This window comes from Aedes albopictus, chromosome 2, assembly GCF_035046485.1.
Source record: "Aedes albopictus strain Foshan chromosome 2, AalbF5, whole genome shotgun sequence".
Lineage (NCBI taxonomy): Eukaryota > Metazoa > Arthropoda > Insecta > Diptera > Culicidae > Aedes > Aedes albopictus.
The window spans coordinates 514,779,940-514,796,864 of NC_085137.1; the positions used below are offsets into that span (position 1 = coordinate 514,779,940).

Consider the following 16,925-nt stretch of genomic DNA (forward strand, 5'->3'; position numbering starts at 1 on the left):
CTTCAAAAACATGTTAAACAATAAATATATTTTAATCATTTCCATTTTTGTGATTGATTAATCATGATTAATCATGATTTTTAATCAATGAGCCGTTTTTAATCATTAATCATAATCATTAATCACAGATAAAACCAATTTTAATCATTAATCATAACCTTTAATCATAATAAAAATCAAATTAATCATTAATCATAATCAATAATCACCAAAATTGGAATTTTAATCACCAATGATTAATCATGATTAAAATTTTTGTTAATCATGAACGCTCTGATGAAAACTAATCAATCATTTGACTTATTGTTTACATTCGTCGGTCATCTTCTTATTTTTGTAGAAATAGTTTTTCTTAGGTGGTGCGATAGCTGGTACAGGCACCCTATGTCTATTAATGGTGTTAACGGAATTTTAAAGTGAGAATGGGCAGAGGGAGGGGCTCCTGATTTTTCTTATTACGTGGAATGCCGGCAGGGTATCCGGATACCCACGAAACTGAAATGATCATATCTTCGTCAATTTTCCACCGATTTTGTTTTTTTAGCTCATTCATGAGCATGAGCATGAGCACAGATGACCGTACAATTCGTAGTTGCTACTCCGTGATTGACCAGAACAATCGAAATTGCACAAGGAACCAACAAACGGAGCTTGGGAGTAGCTACCGCTCTCAATGTGCATTTTCGAGAATTGAAAGCATTTCTAGACGAACATTTGAAAAGGGCCTATCTGCTTTTTGTAAACAAACATGCTTCTGTCTCTATAGGGCCTATCTGCATCCACCCACGCACATCAACACCCTTAACAGATAGCTTGAAGAACACTCTTTCTGATAAGGGTGTTGATGTGCGTGGGTGGATGCAGATGGGCCCTACAGAGACAGAAACATGTTTATTTACAAAAAGCAGATAGGCCCTTTTCAAATGTTCGTCTAGATTTTTAAGTCAATAACGGCGCCGGTCACGTCCTTACGGTCATCGAGCAAGGAAAGGCATGGTAGTGTGACGAACGTTGCTACTAGAGACCGAGATCATCTCCACGACTGTCACGGGAAGGAGTTTTTGTTAGTGAGGAGGGGGAGAGTCACATGATTAGGATTCACTTTGGTAAGTGATGTAATTCATGCAACCTTTATTTGAATCAAAACATTTATTCATTTTGACTAAAATATTACAAATGTCGATACCGAAGATAACGAACCATTCAAATTATTATGTGAGTGCAAAAAAATAAAAATATTTATTATCAACAAAAAGTGCTCTGGGAACATACGCCGAAACATGACGTCGCGAACTTTCCAGTATTTGTTAAGTAAATGTACAAACAAAACACCATAATTTTATATTATAATGATGAATTTTATACATTAGCATTAACTATTATTATAAAAATAAAATGGAACGAGCTCACCGATAAATATCCATCCAAGTGTCCACTGCAACATTTTCCACTAACTGGCTTCGTCTCCGAAATAACACTCAACCGCTCCGATTACACCCGAGAAACGACGCTGCGCACAGTCAAATCGACGACGACGTGGCCAACCGGAATGAAAAAAGCGCCACTTCCACTTTGCCTCCCAAAACACACTCTTTGAAGCACTTTCGCTTAATATGTCCTTTAACTCCACAGAAATTACACGTCATCTCTGCATAATTTGGTTTTTGTCTCCATTATTTGTCCTAGATCCAATCTTTGCAGATGGTTGGGTTAAGGATGCAATTCGGCCATGTTGGTCGTTGTCATTATTGCTCAAATTTCTAGCATTGTTCCCCGCAATATCCCACGTAGGAATGTTTTTTTCTGCCTTCTCAAGTGTGAGTTTATCCTCATTAAGCAGCCGCTCACGAAACGATTTTTCGCGAATGCCTGCTAAAATACAATCGCTTATCGCGACCACTTTAAAACCTTCAAAGGAACAGAATTCCGCCTGCAATTGCACCGATAGTACGAAATCCTCAACGGTTTCATCCAGCTGTTGTATGCGATTGTTAAATTTCAATCTTTGGATCAAATCGGATTCAGTTTTATCGAGCCGGGGTACGAAGTTTGGCTACCATATCTTCATAGGACACAGTGGTCAAATTACTTGTAGGGAGTAAGAGTTTCAATTCATGAAATATAACTGGGCTACTGAGGGTTATAAAACATGCCCTTTCCGCATCAGCTGAAACGTTGTTCAATGAGAAATAAAACTCCAACCGTTCCACCCATTCTCCAAATTGCGCCCCTTTACGGCAAGGTTCAATAATTGGCCAAATAAACCAGGCCGAAACGTCGGGAAATGCAAATTTAATCGTTTGGATTCCCTAGACTGAGAAAGCCAGAATTTCCATAGCAAACCAGTTCCAGTCGAAAACCCCTAGCAAAAATTGTTGTTACATTAACGTCATAATTTTATTTTTTTAGCTCATTCAACTATCAACTAACTCAGCTATCCATCGATAATATATTTGGTTGACTTAGTTGGCGAGTCACGGCCTAAAAACTCAGTTCTAAGATATCAGACAGAAAACACCTAAAAAAATCTACATATCCCTTTCGTGACGAACCAGCACAATCGTGCTGTTTTTCGGCATTGGTTTTACACATTTTTTTCATTTGTTTTTTTCCTCAAAATATGTGATGTAAATATTTTTTATGATCGAGTTATTACTCTAACTTGTATTTCTGAACCTCAGCTTTGATTGGAATTGTTTATAAAAAAACGCCACAATAAGTTAAACAAAATGTAAACAATCATCCTAGAAGTTGAAAAAGTTTTATCTGTCGTATTTTTGCAAATATTTTTTTAAACCAGGTATGCAGAGATAAAAATCGATAGAAAAAGAGTAGTTCTGCAAAACGACGAAGAAAAAGTGGTGCTTTGTTGAAAAGCACAAGATTTCTGGGTGGTCAAAGTGAGACCAGCACAATTGTGCTGTTCCGTCCCCAAGGCGGTCCAAGTTCCATCAGAAATTGCCTATTTTTAGGCGTTTTATGGTATAGAAGATTGATTTTAACTGTTAAATCACTACAAAGTGTTAGTTTGTATAAACTTAGACGAATAATTTCAACTCAAGGAACACGATATCAGCTTGTACGAGTTTTTTTAAAGAACTTTGAATGCTTAGGTGAATAATATTATTCCATATTATCGATATCATGAATTAGATTGGGACAGGGATTTACTGTTCTTATTATCTTCTTCTTATTCACTTCTATGATTTGAATACCCTGTTAAGCCGATCTCGTGTTCCTAGATTTAAAATTATGCGTCTAAATTTCTACAAACTAACACTTTGCAGTGATTATAATTACAATAAATCTTCCGCAAGATCTTCCGTACCATAAAACGCCTAAAAGTAGGCAATGTTTAGCAATTACTTAGAGAACATCGACCGGCTTGAGGACGGACCAGCACAATTGTGCTTGTCCTAATATGACCCCAAAAAGTGCATAGGTGGATAAAGTAGCCGAAGTAAAGAAAGTTTTATTCTAGAGGACGTTAAGTTTATGAGAGAAAATTTGAGATAATCATTCTTTTATGGTCCGTCACGAAAGGGATATACTTCCGTCAAAATTCCTGCAGCAACTTTTAGAAAAGTCTTCTTTGATCCGCTCACTTAAAATATTGGAGTATTGCCCATCAGTTTTGACAGATTTCTTTATTTCTGGATTCTGATATTGATAGGTTTACCGAGTATTTTCTAGCTATTCCTTTTCATACAATTATTCATAAATTCCGATACAAATACTCAGATAGTGATTTTCTAAAATCTCCAGAAAATACTGCGATAGTTTTCCAAAAATCTGGAAATCAATCAGAAATTTCGTAAGAAATTTCTCAAGAACCATCATCAGTATTACCATTATTTAAAAAAAAAAATACTCCACACTTCTGGAGAAATTTTCAAAAACGTCGATGGGCGATTTTGTAAATTTGATTCTATTTTTATCCTTATAAGTAAAACAATGGATACAATAATACCAGGGATCGCCTAAATTAGCAATACAATGTCTAAATTTTCAAGAGTTCCAAATGGATCCAGTTCAATGCTTTTAGTGAGCTACTCGCTCTTTGAAGGAAGCACGACACTAGACAAAGGACTAGCTTGCAACGCTCAGTGGCACAGCCAAAAAAAAACTTCTCCTGACAGCTGCGGCAGGAATCGAAACTGCGCTCTTCATCACGATGCGATTAAAATGCTTGGTGACACTAGTCGCAAGACGAAACCACAGAGGCGGATTGAAGTAATGCGTAGCCGGATCTCGCCGATAAGAAAGTGATGGTCAGTAGCGATGTCAGCACAGCGTTTATCCAGGACTTCAAGAAGCATCCGTCTTTATTTTCCTCTAATGCAGATGTGGTCAATTTGGTTTTCAGTATGTCCATCACGAGAGAACTGGTCAATGGGGAAAGAGCGAATATTTGTGCCACGAAACTCTTCGAATTCAAGTCGCCTATGCAGATGATAATGTTGCTATTCGGAACTTTATCTACGACTGCATTTGAAGTGTAGAATTGGCTCTAGGTTGAAATATACTCCTCTGCACGTAGGGTCTGTGGAAACGGAACTCTTTCAGTCAGATTATTATCAATACTTCACCGTATAACTCACAAACTATATAACTTTATTTCAATCTCGTCTCATGCGGCACGTCCGCTCGTGTCGTACACTACAACTCTTCTGCTCTCCTACCGCGATCCCATTTTCCGTCTCGTCCCTCATGTGCTACACTTGTACAAATGTTTGTTTGTAAATCAATAGATGCCACACTCCCCCCTTACTTATCGTTGCATTCTATCGCTGTGACGTAGTCTCGCAAGTAGCTGGGTTGCTTTTGTTCTCTCCTTTCGCGGAGTCTTGTTGCTTCGTTTGACGGCACCAACGATTCCGTAATGTCGCTTGAAAGCTCTTCAAATGACGTGTCATCTTCGTGTGGTTCTGCTCCTCTATTGACTTGCTTCAGGTGTGTTACATTTCTGTGGTATTTCTTTCCTGTTTCTAAAGATTTAAGCTCTGCATCCGTACCCGACCGCTTGACTATTTCGAACTGTTCATGGCCGAAATTGCTAGAAAGTTTGTTATCCTTTGCTATCCTCTTGGTCACCACAATGTCCCCTTCTTTCAAATCATTAGACTTCGCGCGTCGTCTCTTATCTTCTGATTCTGCCGTTGTCACCTTTTTCTCCCAATCACGATCTCGAATACTTTCTGTCAGCAGATCCGTTGACTCTTGTACGCTAGGCAATTTGTCCCTCAGTATTCGTCCAAACATCAATGCCGATGGTGCTACGCCTGTGACTGAATGAGGCGTTGAATTGTACATGAGTAAGAAGTTCCTCAAATCCCACTTCCAGTCAGATGAATTTAACTCTTCACTAATTCGGAGCCGCTTGAGGATTGTGTTATTCATCCTCTCAACCTCCCCATTAGCTTGCGGCCAGTAAGGTGTGGTTTTCTGCTGCACAATACCATATTCCCTGCAAAACTTCCTGAGGGATTCGCTGGTGAATTGCGGACCATTATCTGACCGCATCACTTCCGGGATGCCAAAACGACTAAATGTTTCGAAAAGGGCCTTGATCGTGAGGTCCGCTGTGATTTGTTTCATCACTATTACCTCAGCGAAACGGCTGAAGTAATCGACCATTACCAACAAGTTGTGACCACTTGGAAGCGGTCCCAGAAAGTCTATCGCCACATCTGACCATGCCCTTGTTGGCATCCTTGATCGCAGCATCGGTTCCGGGGGTCCTGTTGCTGACACTATCGTACAAGCGTTGCAATCCTTCACACATTTCTCAACTTGCTCATCGATTTTCGGCCACCAGACTTTTTGCCGTAGTCTTCTCTTCATGACACTCATTCCCGGATGTCCATCGTGAGCGCATTGAATTACTCTATGTTGTAGTTTCTCTGGAATTATTAGCCGATCTCCCCTCATGACGACATCCTCCATGACGTGTAATTCTGATTTGAATTGCTTGTATCCCTTAACTTTTTCATCCCAATTGTCTGTGGTCAGGGCATTGAAAAGTTCTTGGAGGACTGCGTCTTCACGAGAAGCCGCCATAACATCTGCCAATCTTACCGCTTCTGGGACCGAGTGCTCGAGCAATTGGTGTACATAAGCTTCGCCCGCTAAGTCAAATGCTTCCGGTGACCTTAGTGATAGCCGAGATAAAGTGTCAGCTAGATTACTAGAGCCGGGCTCATGTATAATCTCGTAATCGTATGACTGTAGGCGGAGCACCCACCGTTCAATACGAGGACAGGGTCGAGACCGCGGATTGAAAAGAAATTTTAATGCCTTGCAATCCGTAATGAGCTGGAACCGTCTTCCTAGCAGGTAAAGACTAAACTTTTCGACCCCCCAGACCAGTGCAAGCGCTTCGCGTTCCGTTTGAAAATATTTCTTTTCAAGTTCTGTCAAAGCTTTGCTTGCAAAAGCAATAATCCTTGTTTCCCCGGAGCAATTTTCTTGTAACAATACCGCCCCCAAGCCATCTGGACTGGCATCCGCTATCAGCTTAGTTGTATCTTCTTTGTTGAAAAACCCCAAGTATCCAATATCCGAAATAGCTTCTTTGATTTCCTTGAACGCTTCGCGATGCTTGTCTTCCCAACGAAACACCGCACCACCTCGAAGTAATTGCCTTAGTGGTTCGGTTTTGGTTGCCAAGTGCAGAATGAAACGACCAACATATGTTACTAGTCCTAAAAAGCTCCTTAGCTCGGACACATTTTTGGGCTCCCGGAAACACCTGATGGCTGCCATTCGATGTTCTGTTGGCCTTATCCCGTTTTTATTCAAAACGTGGCCAAGCACAACAACCTCTTCCACGTTGTAAACACACTTGTCGTGATTTAGGAGTATTCCGTACTCATCCAGACGTTCGCGTAGTGCCTGAAGTCTCTCATTGTGTTCTTTTTCCGTTGCCCCAAAAAGAACTACGTCATCTAGGTACACAATGATCCCCTCCAAACCTGCCAAAATGTTCTCCATGGTTTTCTGGAATATCTCCGGAGCACAGCTGATCCCAAACATGAGCCTCTTGAATCTAGTCATAAATGTATAATAATAGAATAGTAATGAAAAATTGATAATTATTGCTTTTATTTATTTCCTTCCAAGTCAAATTAAAACGATAAACTTCAAAATATCTTAGCGCTTAAGTCACCGAACTTATAGACTATACCAATCTAAACAGTATTTACCTGTAAAGTCCGTTCTTCGTCACGAATGTAGTTATTGGCCGTGATTGCTCAGAAATTTCAATCTGATGATAGGCATCTTTGATGTCTATCTTGGAAAAAACCACCGCTCCGCTGACAGATCCCAACAGCTCATCCACCAAAGGTAGTGGATGTGTTTCGCGCAACACTGCCTGGTTAGCTCGTCTCATATCAATACATAAGCGCACATCTCCTGACTCTTTTAGCACCGGGACCATTGGTGAGACCCATGGAGAGGGTCCTCTTACTTTTTCTATAATCCCCTGCGCCAGCAACAGTCTTAGTTTCTCCTCAACTTTGTCCTCAAGTGCATACGGGGCGCGGCGGTACGCCTGTTGCACAGGCTGAACAGACTGATCTATGGGAATTTCCACTACAACGCCCTTGAACTTGGGAAACTCTTTGGCTGGTTCGTTCGAAATGCTACCAATATCAAACCCAACCTTAAGAACCTGTAGACGCTTTGCCGTATCGTCCCCAAGCAGACATTGCTGGCCCTTTTCAGCTACGTAGAATTTTGCCACCGTTTGCTTACCTCCACCTTCGATGGTAGACATGAAACTCCCCAGGATCTTCATTGGTGATTCCGACGCATAACAGGTGAAGTGTTTGTCAATTTGAGTAGTCATGTCCCATACCTTGATGCCTGCCTCTTTCATCTCCTTCCAAGTCTCCTTATCCACGATGTTGGCAGCAGCTCCTGAATCGATTGTCATTGGAATTTCAACGCCACCAACCGCGAACCTGAAGGTATTGTTGCCCATCGCATAAAAAATGAATTCGTCCTTCTTGTCTTCCTGACTATGTCCTTCAATCAACCTTACACGTTTGGCTGGAACTCCAGGTACTGGTCCGGAATTCGGGCGTTTCTGACACTGTCTGGCAAAATGTCCGATATTCCTGCATCTCATACATGCTGCTTGCCTGGCCGGACAGATCTCCGCTCCTTTTACATGCCCTCGTCGTCCACAGGCAAAGCAGACGGGATCAGAACGGAATCCGCTCCGCTGAAAAGGAGCACTGCTGTTCATCTTCGTGGCCTCCCCAACTCTATTCTGCGTCGTCTGACCCCAACGATTAGCCACCTGGCTTCTTCTCGGCTGTACTTTACCAGATCCCCAGCTGTTTACTTTCTGAACTTCGCTTCTCCCTCCGAACTCTCTTAGCTTCTTCTCGCTTTCCTCAAGACTTGTGCCCAATGCTTCGACCTCCTCCAAAGTCATATCTCGCTTCAACATTTTCTGTTTCAACTTACTGGACGCACACCTCTCAACGATTTGGTCCAGAATCATCCCATCCGGACTATCGTATTCACAGCGTTTGACTTGAGCTCGAAGTCTCAACAAGAAATCCGAGAAACGCTCTGATGGATTCTGCGATATCTGTCTGAATTGGTGGCGTTCGTAAGTCCGCCGGCGAAATGGTTCGAAATGAGCATCGAGTTTAGCTATGGCAACTTCGTAATACGGTGGGTCTTTCACCACGTGGGGTACATTTGCCGTATCTGGTAAATTATCGTAAATGTCCCTCAAATCGGAGCCGCCCAAATAAAGCAACTTCGATCTTTTATCGTACTGAGATTCGATCTTTTCCGATTCGAAATAAGACTCCAAGTCTCTTTTCCATCTCGACCAAGCCAAAGGAAGTTGTGACGATTCGATAGAAGACTGGAACGGTTTAATTCGGCTATCGTTGCCAGCCCTGTTCCAAAACAAATTAAAATAAATAAAATGTGAATGACTTATGCTGAAATACTTTTAAATAATCGAAACAACAAATGCTTGCAACATTCACATTATTCATGACAGATAATTTCTGATGTTGTTGAATGTTATGTAGAGTTTGATTAATTTAAAACAAGTAATTGAAAGGTAATTTTGTGATTTATGTTTTTCTTTAATCAGTCACGTCATTCCTTATTAACTAAATAAGCTGGTTAAGTAAAACATTATTTTATAGCAGCGAATCCGCTTATCCATGACGATCCCGTCAGCTTTTGACTTAAATATTCTTTTTGGGCGAACCCGCTAACTATCGATTGCTTTGATTCTTCTATCTTATCCTTGACGAACCCGCCAACTTTAAGGTCTTAGCAATTCCGCTATCGGTGAACCCATAAACTTTTTAAATCTGAGCGATCCCGCTATCTATTTCCGGCGAATCCGCCAATCTTTCATGTCTTAGCGATCCCGCTGACTATTTCTCGGCGAACCCGCCAACAACGCTTTTAGCGATACCGCAATATTTTTCTTGGGGATCCCTAAACTTTTTATATCTGAGCGAACCCGCTATCTATTTCTCGGCGAATCCGCCAACCTTTTATGTCTGAGCGATCCCGCTGACTATTCTCGGTAAACTCGCCAACAACGATTTAATTGATAGTGATACCGCAATCTTTCCTATGGCGAACCCGCCAGCACTTATTTTCATCTTTCCTAATTCGAAGGAACTATTTCACTTTCCAAGTATTTCTGGCAATCAATTTCATAATAAGCGAACCCGCTTTCCTACGACTAATTCATCTTATATCACGTCCGTAATTTTGAGAACCCGCATAATCATGGCAATGGTGACAAAATGCTTCAGGTATACAGTCACTTCTTTCAGCCACCACTCAAATCACAACGATCACAAATTTGGCCCAAATAAAAGAAAAATCTTGAAATGCATATTCAACTTTATTTCAGTGCACCTATGTACTTTTTGTTAACCTACCTTGCGCCGCCGATGCTCACTCGTGTACCCACTGCCTTTCGAGCCGTCACCAGCTACCACCGCTCGTACCGCTGCTTCTGTATACACTTGCTTGGATACAACCATCGTCACACTTGCAGCCAAGAAATCCCCATCTCAAAACGCTAATTGTAAACGCGGCAAAAAAAATACGGCTTCGTTCCCGTTATCACCCAGGCAAAACTATCGTTATCACCTCCAAGGGCGTAGCCAGGGGGGGGCAGGGGGGGGCCGTGGCCCCCCCCCTGACCGATCAACTATATTCTAACTTAACCGAAAAACTTAGATGATCAGAGCTGTTTTTGACTAGTAAAAATAAAATTCTCCTGCATCCTCGTATTTTTTTAATGAATGCAGGAATTCCTTCAGAAATTCTTGGAGGAAAACCTTCGAAAATTCCTGAGGGTATTCCTTCGAAAATACCTGAAGGAATTCCTTTAGAAATTCCTGAAGGAATTCCATCCAAAATTCCTGGAGAAATCCCTTCGCAAATTCCTGGAAGAATACCATCGGAAATTCCTGAAGGAATTCCTTCGGAAATTCCTGGAGCAATTCCTTCGGAAATTCCTTGGGCAGTTCCTTGGGAAAATCTTGGATGAATACCTTCGGAGATTCCTGGAGGAATTCTTTCAGAAATCCATAGAGAAATTCGTGAGGAAATCCTTAGGTGAATTCCTTACGAAATTCCTGGACAAAATAATTCCAAACTTCCTGGAGGAATGCTTTTGGAAATTCCTGGAGGAATTCCTTCGGAAATTGCTGGACGAATGTCATTGAAAATTCCTGGAGGAATTCCTTCCGAAAGTCCTGGAGGAATTCCTTCGGAAAGTCGTGGAGGATTTTTTCGGAAATACTTTTTGGATTTTTTTGGAAATTCTTGCAAGAATTGCTTCGGAAATTCCTAGCGGAATTCCTGGAGGAATTCCTTTGGAATTCCAAGAGGAATTCCTTTAGGAATTCCTGGAGGAATTCTTTCGGAAATTCCGGAAGGAATCCCTTCGGAAATTGCTGGACGAATTTCATTGGCAATTCCAGGAGGAATTCCTTCGGAAATTCCTGCAATAATTTCTTCGGCAATTACTGGACGAATTCCTTCGGAAATTGCTGGACGAATTCTTTTGGAAATTCCTGGAGGAATTCCTTCAGAAATTCCTAGAGGAGTTTTTTCGGAAATTCTTTTTAGATTTTTTTGGAAATTCCTGGAGCATTACCGTCGGAAATTCCTAGTAGAATTCCTTCGGAAAATCCTGAAGGAATTCTTTCGGAAATTCCGGGTGGAATTCCTTCGGAAATTCCATTGGGAATTCCTTTAAAAATTCCTGGAGGAATTCTTTCAGAAATTTCGGGAGGAATTCCTTCGGAAATTGCTGGACGAATTCCTTTGGAGATTCCCGGAGGAATTCATTCGGAAATTCCAGGAGAAAATCCTTTAGGAATTCCTGGAGGAATTCTTTCGGAAATTCTTGAAGGAATTCCATCGGAAGTTGCTGGAGGAATTCCATTGGAAATTCCTGGAGGAATTCCTTCCAAAATTCTTGGAGGAATCCCTTCGCAAAATCCTGAAGAATTCCTTCTGAAATTTCTGGAGAAATTCCATAGGAAATTCGTGAAGAACTTCGTTCGGAATTTTCGAAAAATCTTAGATGAATACTTTCGGAAATTTCAGGAGGAATTCTTTCGGAAATTCCGGGAGGAATTGCTTCGGAAATTCCGGGAGGAATTGCTTCGGAAATTCCTGAAGCAATTCCTTCAAAAAATCCTGGAGGAATTCCTTAAAAAATTTCAGAATTCTTGGAGGAATCCCTTCGCAAATTCCTGGAAGGAATTCTTTCGGAAATTCCTGAAGGAATTCGATCGGAAATTCCTGAAAGAATTCCTTCGGAAATTCTTTGGGAAGTTCCCTCGAAAAATTTTGGATTAATACCTCCGGACATTTCTGGAGGAATTCTTTCAGAAATCTATAGAGAAATTCCTGAAAAAATCCTTGGATGAATTCCTTAGGACATTCCTAGAAAAAAATCATTCTAAATTTCTTAGAGGAATGCTTTTTATGATTCCTGGAGGAATTCCTTCGGAAACTACTGGACGAATTGCTTTGGAAATTCTAGGAGGAATTGCTTCGGAAATTGCTGGAATAATTTCTTCGGAAATTACTGGAAGAATTCCTTAGGAAATTCCTGGGGGTATTCCTTAGGAAATTCCTGGAGAATTTTTTTTGGAAAGTCTTTTTGGATTTTATTTTTGGAAATTCCAAGAGGAATTTTCTCGAAAATTCATGGAGGAATTTCTTTACAAATTCCGTTAGGAATTCCTTCAAAAATTCCTGGAGGAATTCTTTCGGAAATTCCGGGAGGAATTCCTTCGGAAATTGCTGGACGAATTCGTTTGAAGATTCATGGAAATTCCTGCAGGAAATCTTTCGGAATTTCTTCGGAGATTCCTGGAGAAATCCCTCCGGAATCTCTTAGATGCATTCCTTCTGAAATTCGTGGAGCAATTATTTCGGAAATTCCTGGAGGAATTCCTTCGGAAATTTTTGGAGAAATTTCATAAAAATTCCCGGAGGGATTCCATTGGAAATTCCTGGAGGAATTCCTTTGGAAATTCCTTCGGAAATTCCTGGAGAAACTCTTTTGGAAATTCCTGAAGGATTTTTTTTTGGAAATTCCAGGAGGAATTCCTTCAGAAATTCCAGGAGAAATTCTGTCGGCAATTCCTGGAGAAATTCCTTTAGAAATTTCCAAAGGAATTTCTCCATGAATTTCCGATGTAATTCCACCAGGAATTATGCGAAGGAATTCCTTCAGGATTTTCGAATGAATTCCTCCATGTATTTCCGAGAGAATTCCTTCAGGAATTTCCGTGGCAATTCCTCCAGGAATTTCGGAGGGAAATCCTCCAGGAACTTCCGGAGAAATTCCTCCAGGAAATTTCGGAAAAATTCCTCCACAAATTTCTGGAGGAATTACTCTAGGAATTTCCGGAGGAATTCCACCAGGGATTTCCAAAGGAATTCTTCCAGGAATTTTCAAGGGAATTACTCTTGGAATTTTCAAAGAATTTCCTCCTGGAATTTCTGAAGGAATTCCTTCATGAATATCCGAAGAAATCCCTCCATGAATTTCCGAAGGAATTCCTCCAAAGATTTTCCGACGGGATTCCTCTACGAATTTCCGAAGAAATTCCTCGAGGAATTTCCGGAGGAATTCCTCCAAGAATTTCCGAAGAAATTCTTCTAGGAATTTTCAAAGGAATTCCTCTTGGAATTTTTAAAGGATGTCCTCCTGGAATTTCCGAAGGAATTCCTCCATAAATGTTCGAAGGAAATCCTCCATGAATTTCCGAATGAATTCCTCCAGGAATTTTGCGAAGGAATTTCTAAAGAATTTTCCGAAGGAATTCTTACATGAATTTCCAAAGGAATTCCCCCAGAAATTTTCCGACGGAATTCTCCACGAATTTCCGAGGAAATTCCTCGAGGAATTTCCGGAGGAATTCCTCCAGGAAATACCGAAGGAATTTCTCCATGAATTTCCGAAGGAATTCCTCCGGGAATTTTGCGAAAGAATTCATCCATGAAGAAGAAAGAAAGAGAAATTCCTCCATGAATTTCCGGATGAATTTCTTCAGAAATTTGCGGAGGAGATCCTCCAGGAATTTCCGAAGGAGATCCTCCAGGAATTTTCGAAGAAATTCCTTCAGCAATTTCCGAAGGAATTCCTTCAGCAATTTCCGAAGGAAATCTTCCAGCAATTTCCGAAGGAATTCCTCCTGAAATTTCAGAGGGAATTCCTGCAGTAATTTCCGGTGGAATTCCTCCAGGGATTTTCAAAGGAATTTCACCTGGAATTTTCAAAGGAGTTCCTGCCGGAATTTCCGAAGGAATTCTTTCATGAATGTCCGAAGGAATTCCACCAGGAATTTTCGAAAGAATTTCTACAAAAATTCCTTCACGAATTTCCGAAGGAGTTCCTCCATAAATTTCAGAAGGAATTCCTCCAGGACTTTTGCCAAGGAATCGCTCAAGGATTTTCTGAAGGAATTTCTCCATGAATAACCGAAGGAATTCCTCCAGAAATTTCAGGAATGAATTTCTCCAGGTATTTCCGAAGAAATTACTCCAGGAATTTCCGAAGAAATTCCTCCAGAAATTCCCGAAGGAAATCTTCCACGATTTCTCGAAGGAATTCCTCCAAGAATTTCCGAGGGAATTCCTCCAGGATTTTCCCGAAGAATTTCTCCATGAGTTTCCGGAGGAGCTTGTCCAGGAATTTCCGTAGGATTTCCTCCAGGAATTTTCAAAAGAATTTCTCCTGAAATTTTCAAAGGATTTTCTCCTGAATTTCCGAAGGAATTCCTCTACAAATTTCCAAAGAACCCCCTCCCGGAATTTCCAAAGAAATTTCTTATGGATTTGCTTTGAAATACCTCCAAAAATTTCCGAATGAATTCCTCCAAAAATTTTTGACGGTTGTCCTCAAAAAATTTCCTTAGGATTTTCTCACATAATCCCCAAACGTGTTTCTGAAGGAATGTTTGAAGAAGTTTCTCAAGTTTTCGTAGGAGTTTCGCAATACATTTTTGAAGAAATTTCTTGAGGAATTTCCGAAGAAACTTCTCAAGGATCTTTCGCTGGAATTCCTTGAGGAATTTCGTAAAGATTTATAAAAAAAAACGAAAAAAAATCCTCAACGAACTTATTAAACATTTTCTCACAAAATTTCCGAAGGTATTCCATAAGACATTTCAGACATATGTCAAAAAAAATTCCAAACGAACTCCTTTAACAATTTCCGAATTTTCTTTATCAAGGCATTTTTAAAGGAGCTCTTCAAAGAATTTCCGAATGAGTTCCTCTAGGAAATAAAAAGACACAAAAAGCATTTCTTCAGGAATTTCCGAAATATGTTTTCAAGGAAGTTTTGAAAAATTTTTAAAGAAATTCCTTATGGAATTTCAGAAGGGATATCTCAAGAGACTTTTAGTGATTTTTTTTTCAATATTTTCGAATGAATTGCTTCAGGAATTTGGGAAGGAATTCTCACAGAAATTTCCGGATGAATTCCTCCAAGAATTTTTGAAGGCATTCCTCAAGGAATTTTCGGAAGAATTCCTCACGAAAACTCCGAAGGAGTTCCTCAAGGAATATTCTAAATCTATTTCAAAGAAATTCCTCAAGGAATTCCCGAAGAATCTTCTAAAGGAAATCGTAGAAGAACTCTCGAAGGAATGTCTTATGGAATTTCTCAAGGAGCTTTTGAAATGAAGGAATTCCTCAAGAAATTTCTGAAGAATTTGTCAAGGAATTTCAGGTGGAATTCCTCATGTATTTTCGAAATACATTCCTGAAATTATTTTTTAATTGATTCCTTTAAAAATTTCCGAATGCATTCCTCTAGCAACTTCCAAAGATATTCCTCCAGGAATTTCCGAAGGAATTCCTTTAGAAATTTTCCAAGATTTTTTTCCCGTAATTCCGAAGGAATTCATTACAGGATTTTTCGAAGAAATTTCTCCAAAAATTTCTTAGGGTATTCCTCAAGGAAAGGAATCTTAGTTTGATTGGAATTTTTGAAAGAATTCCCGGAGAAATTCTTAAAGTATGGAGCTTCTCAAACGGATTTCTGGTGGAATTGAGAATGATATTTGTAAAGAATTACTGGGGAAATTCTCAAAAGAATGCATGGTGAAATTCGTAATAAAGCTTCTGGAGGAATTGTTGAAGAAATTTCTGAAGGTATTCCCAACGGAATTACTGCAAGTTTTCCGGAGGTAATTTCTTCTGGAATATCTACATTAAAATGACCTGGGAAAATATTAAAGAAATTTCTGGAGAAACTGCTGGATAAATTCAAATTCATGATGGCATTTGTCAAGAAATTCCTGAAGCAATTTCTTGAGGAATTCCTCAGGATTATAATCATATATGATTCTTCCATTGAACCATTCCTGTTAATCACCCATATTTCAAACTTCACTTTTATTTTTTATTTTTAATGATGAACTATTTGAACTCCTTGTTACTGCAAAGTGGTTTTCAGTGTAAGGGTGCTTGCCCCCCCCTGGACAAAAAGCTGGCTACGCCCTTGATCACCTCAACTTTTAACTTCCAATTCGTCACTTCTCACCTTTCGGAAACACAAAAAAAACTGCAATACACCACCACACTCGAACACCCGTGGAGACCGACCCGGAACCGAAACGCAACAAAGCAATCTTCTCCTCTCTCACACTCCCGATCGGGGCACAGTTCCCTATGCACAGCCCGCCATGTTTTTTTTCCATTCGACGCCGATGCAAATTGCGAATGATGCCAGCCATTTGGTTTCGAACGAAATATAAGATTTTGGATACATTTTGCTACTTACATTTTTATCCTCGTTGCCAATGTGGAAACGGAACTCTTTCAGTCAGATTATTATCAATACTTCACCGTATAACTCACAAACTATATAACTTTATTTCAATCTCGTCTCATGCGGCACGTCCGCTCGTGTCGTACACTACAACTCTTCTGCTCTCCTACCGCGATCCCATTTTCCGTCTCGTCCCTCATGTGCTACACTTGTACAAATGTTTGTTTGTAAATCAATAGATGCCACAGGGTCCACGTTTTGTGTCCACAGAGGACGACCGGTCTAATCAGCGTTTTGTAGATAGTAACTTCGTGTTAACTTTATTCGATCGTAGAGTTCTGCGGAGTCCAAAGTAAGAACGATTTCCTGCCACAATGCGCCTCTGAATTTCTCTGCTGGTGTCGTTGTTGGCGGTTACCAGTGAGCCCAAGTACACGAATTCTTCAACCGACTCGATTTCATCACCGTCGATATAAATTCGGGGTGGCGGGCGCGGTGATTCCTCCCTGGAGACCTTTGCCATCATGTACTTTGTCTTCGACACATTTATGACCAATCCAATTCGCCTGGCTTCACTCTTTAGTCGGATGTACGTTTCCGCCATCGTCTCAAA

General features: G+C 40.3%; 2 protein-coding genes across 2 annotated transcripts; both read right to left on the reverse strand.

Moving 5' to 3' along the window:
- Positions 1-2,304: 2,304 nt before the first annotated feature.
- LOC134287532 (uncharacterized protein K02A2.6-like) lies at positions 2,305-5,980 on the reverse strand. Its single transcript, XM_062849440.1, has 2 exons — positions 4,602-5,980; positions 2,305-4,543 (listed from the first exon to the last, which is right to left on the reverse strand). Exon 1 carries the CDS (start codon positions 5,944-5,946, stop codon positions 4,768-4,770), a length of 1,179 nt encoding a protein of 392 aa, XP_062705424.1. The 5' UTR covers positions 5,947-5,980; the 3' UTR covers positions 2,305-4,543; positions 4,602-4,767.
- A 153-nt stretch (positions 5,981-6,133) lies between these two features.
- LOC134286993 (uncharacterized protein K02A2.6-like) lies at positions 6,134-9,136 on the reverse strand. Its single transcript, XM_062848711.1, has 4 exons — positions 9,132-9,136; positions 7,206-8,924; positions 6,481-7,048; positions 6,134-6,151 (listed from the first exon to the last, which is right to left on the reverse strand). The coding sequence occupies exons 1-4, from the start codon at positions 9,134-9,136 to the stop codon at positions 6,134-6,136; spliced, it is 2,310 nt and encodes a 769-aa protein (XP_062704695.1).
- Positions 9,137-16,925: the final 7,789 nt, after the last annotated feature.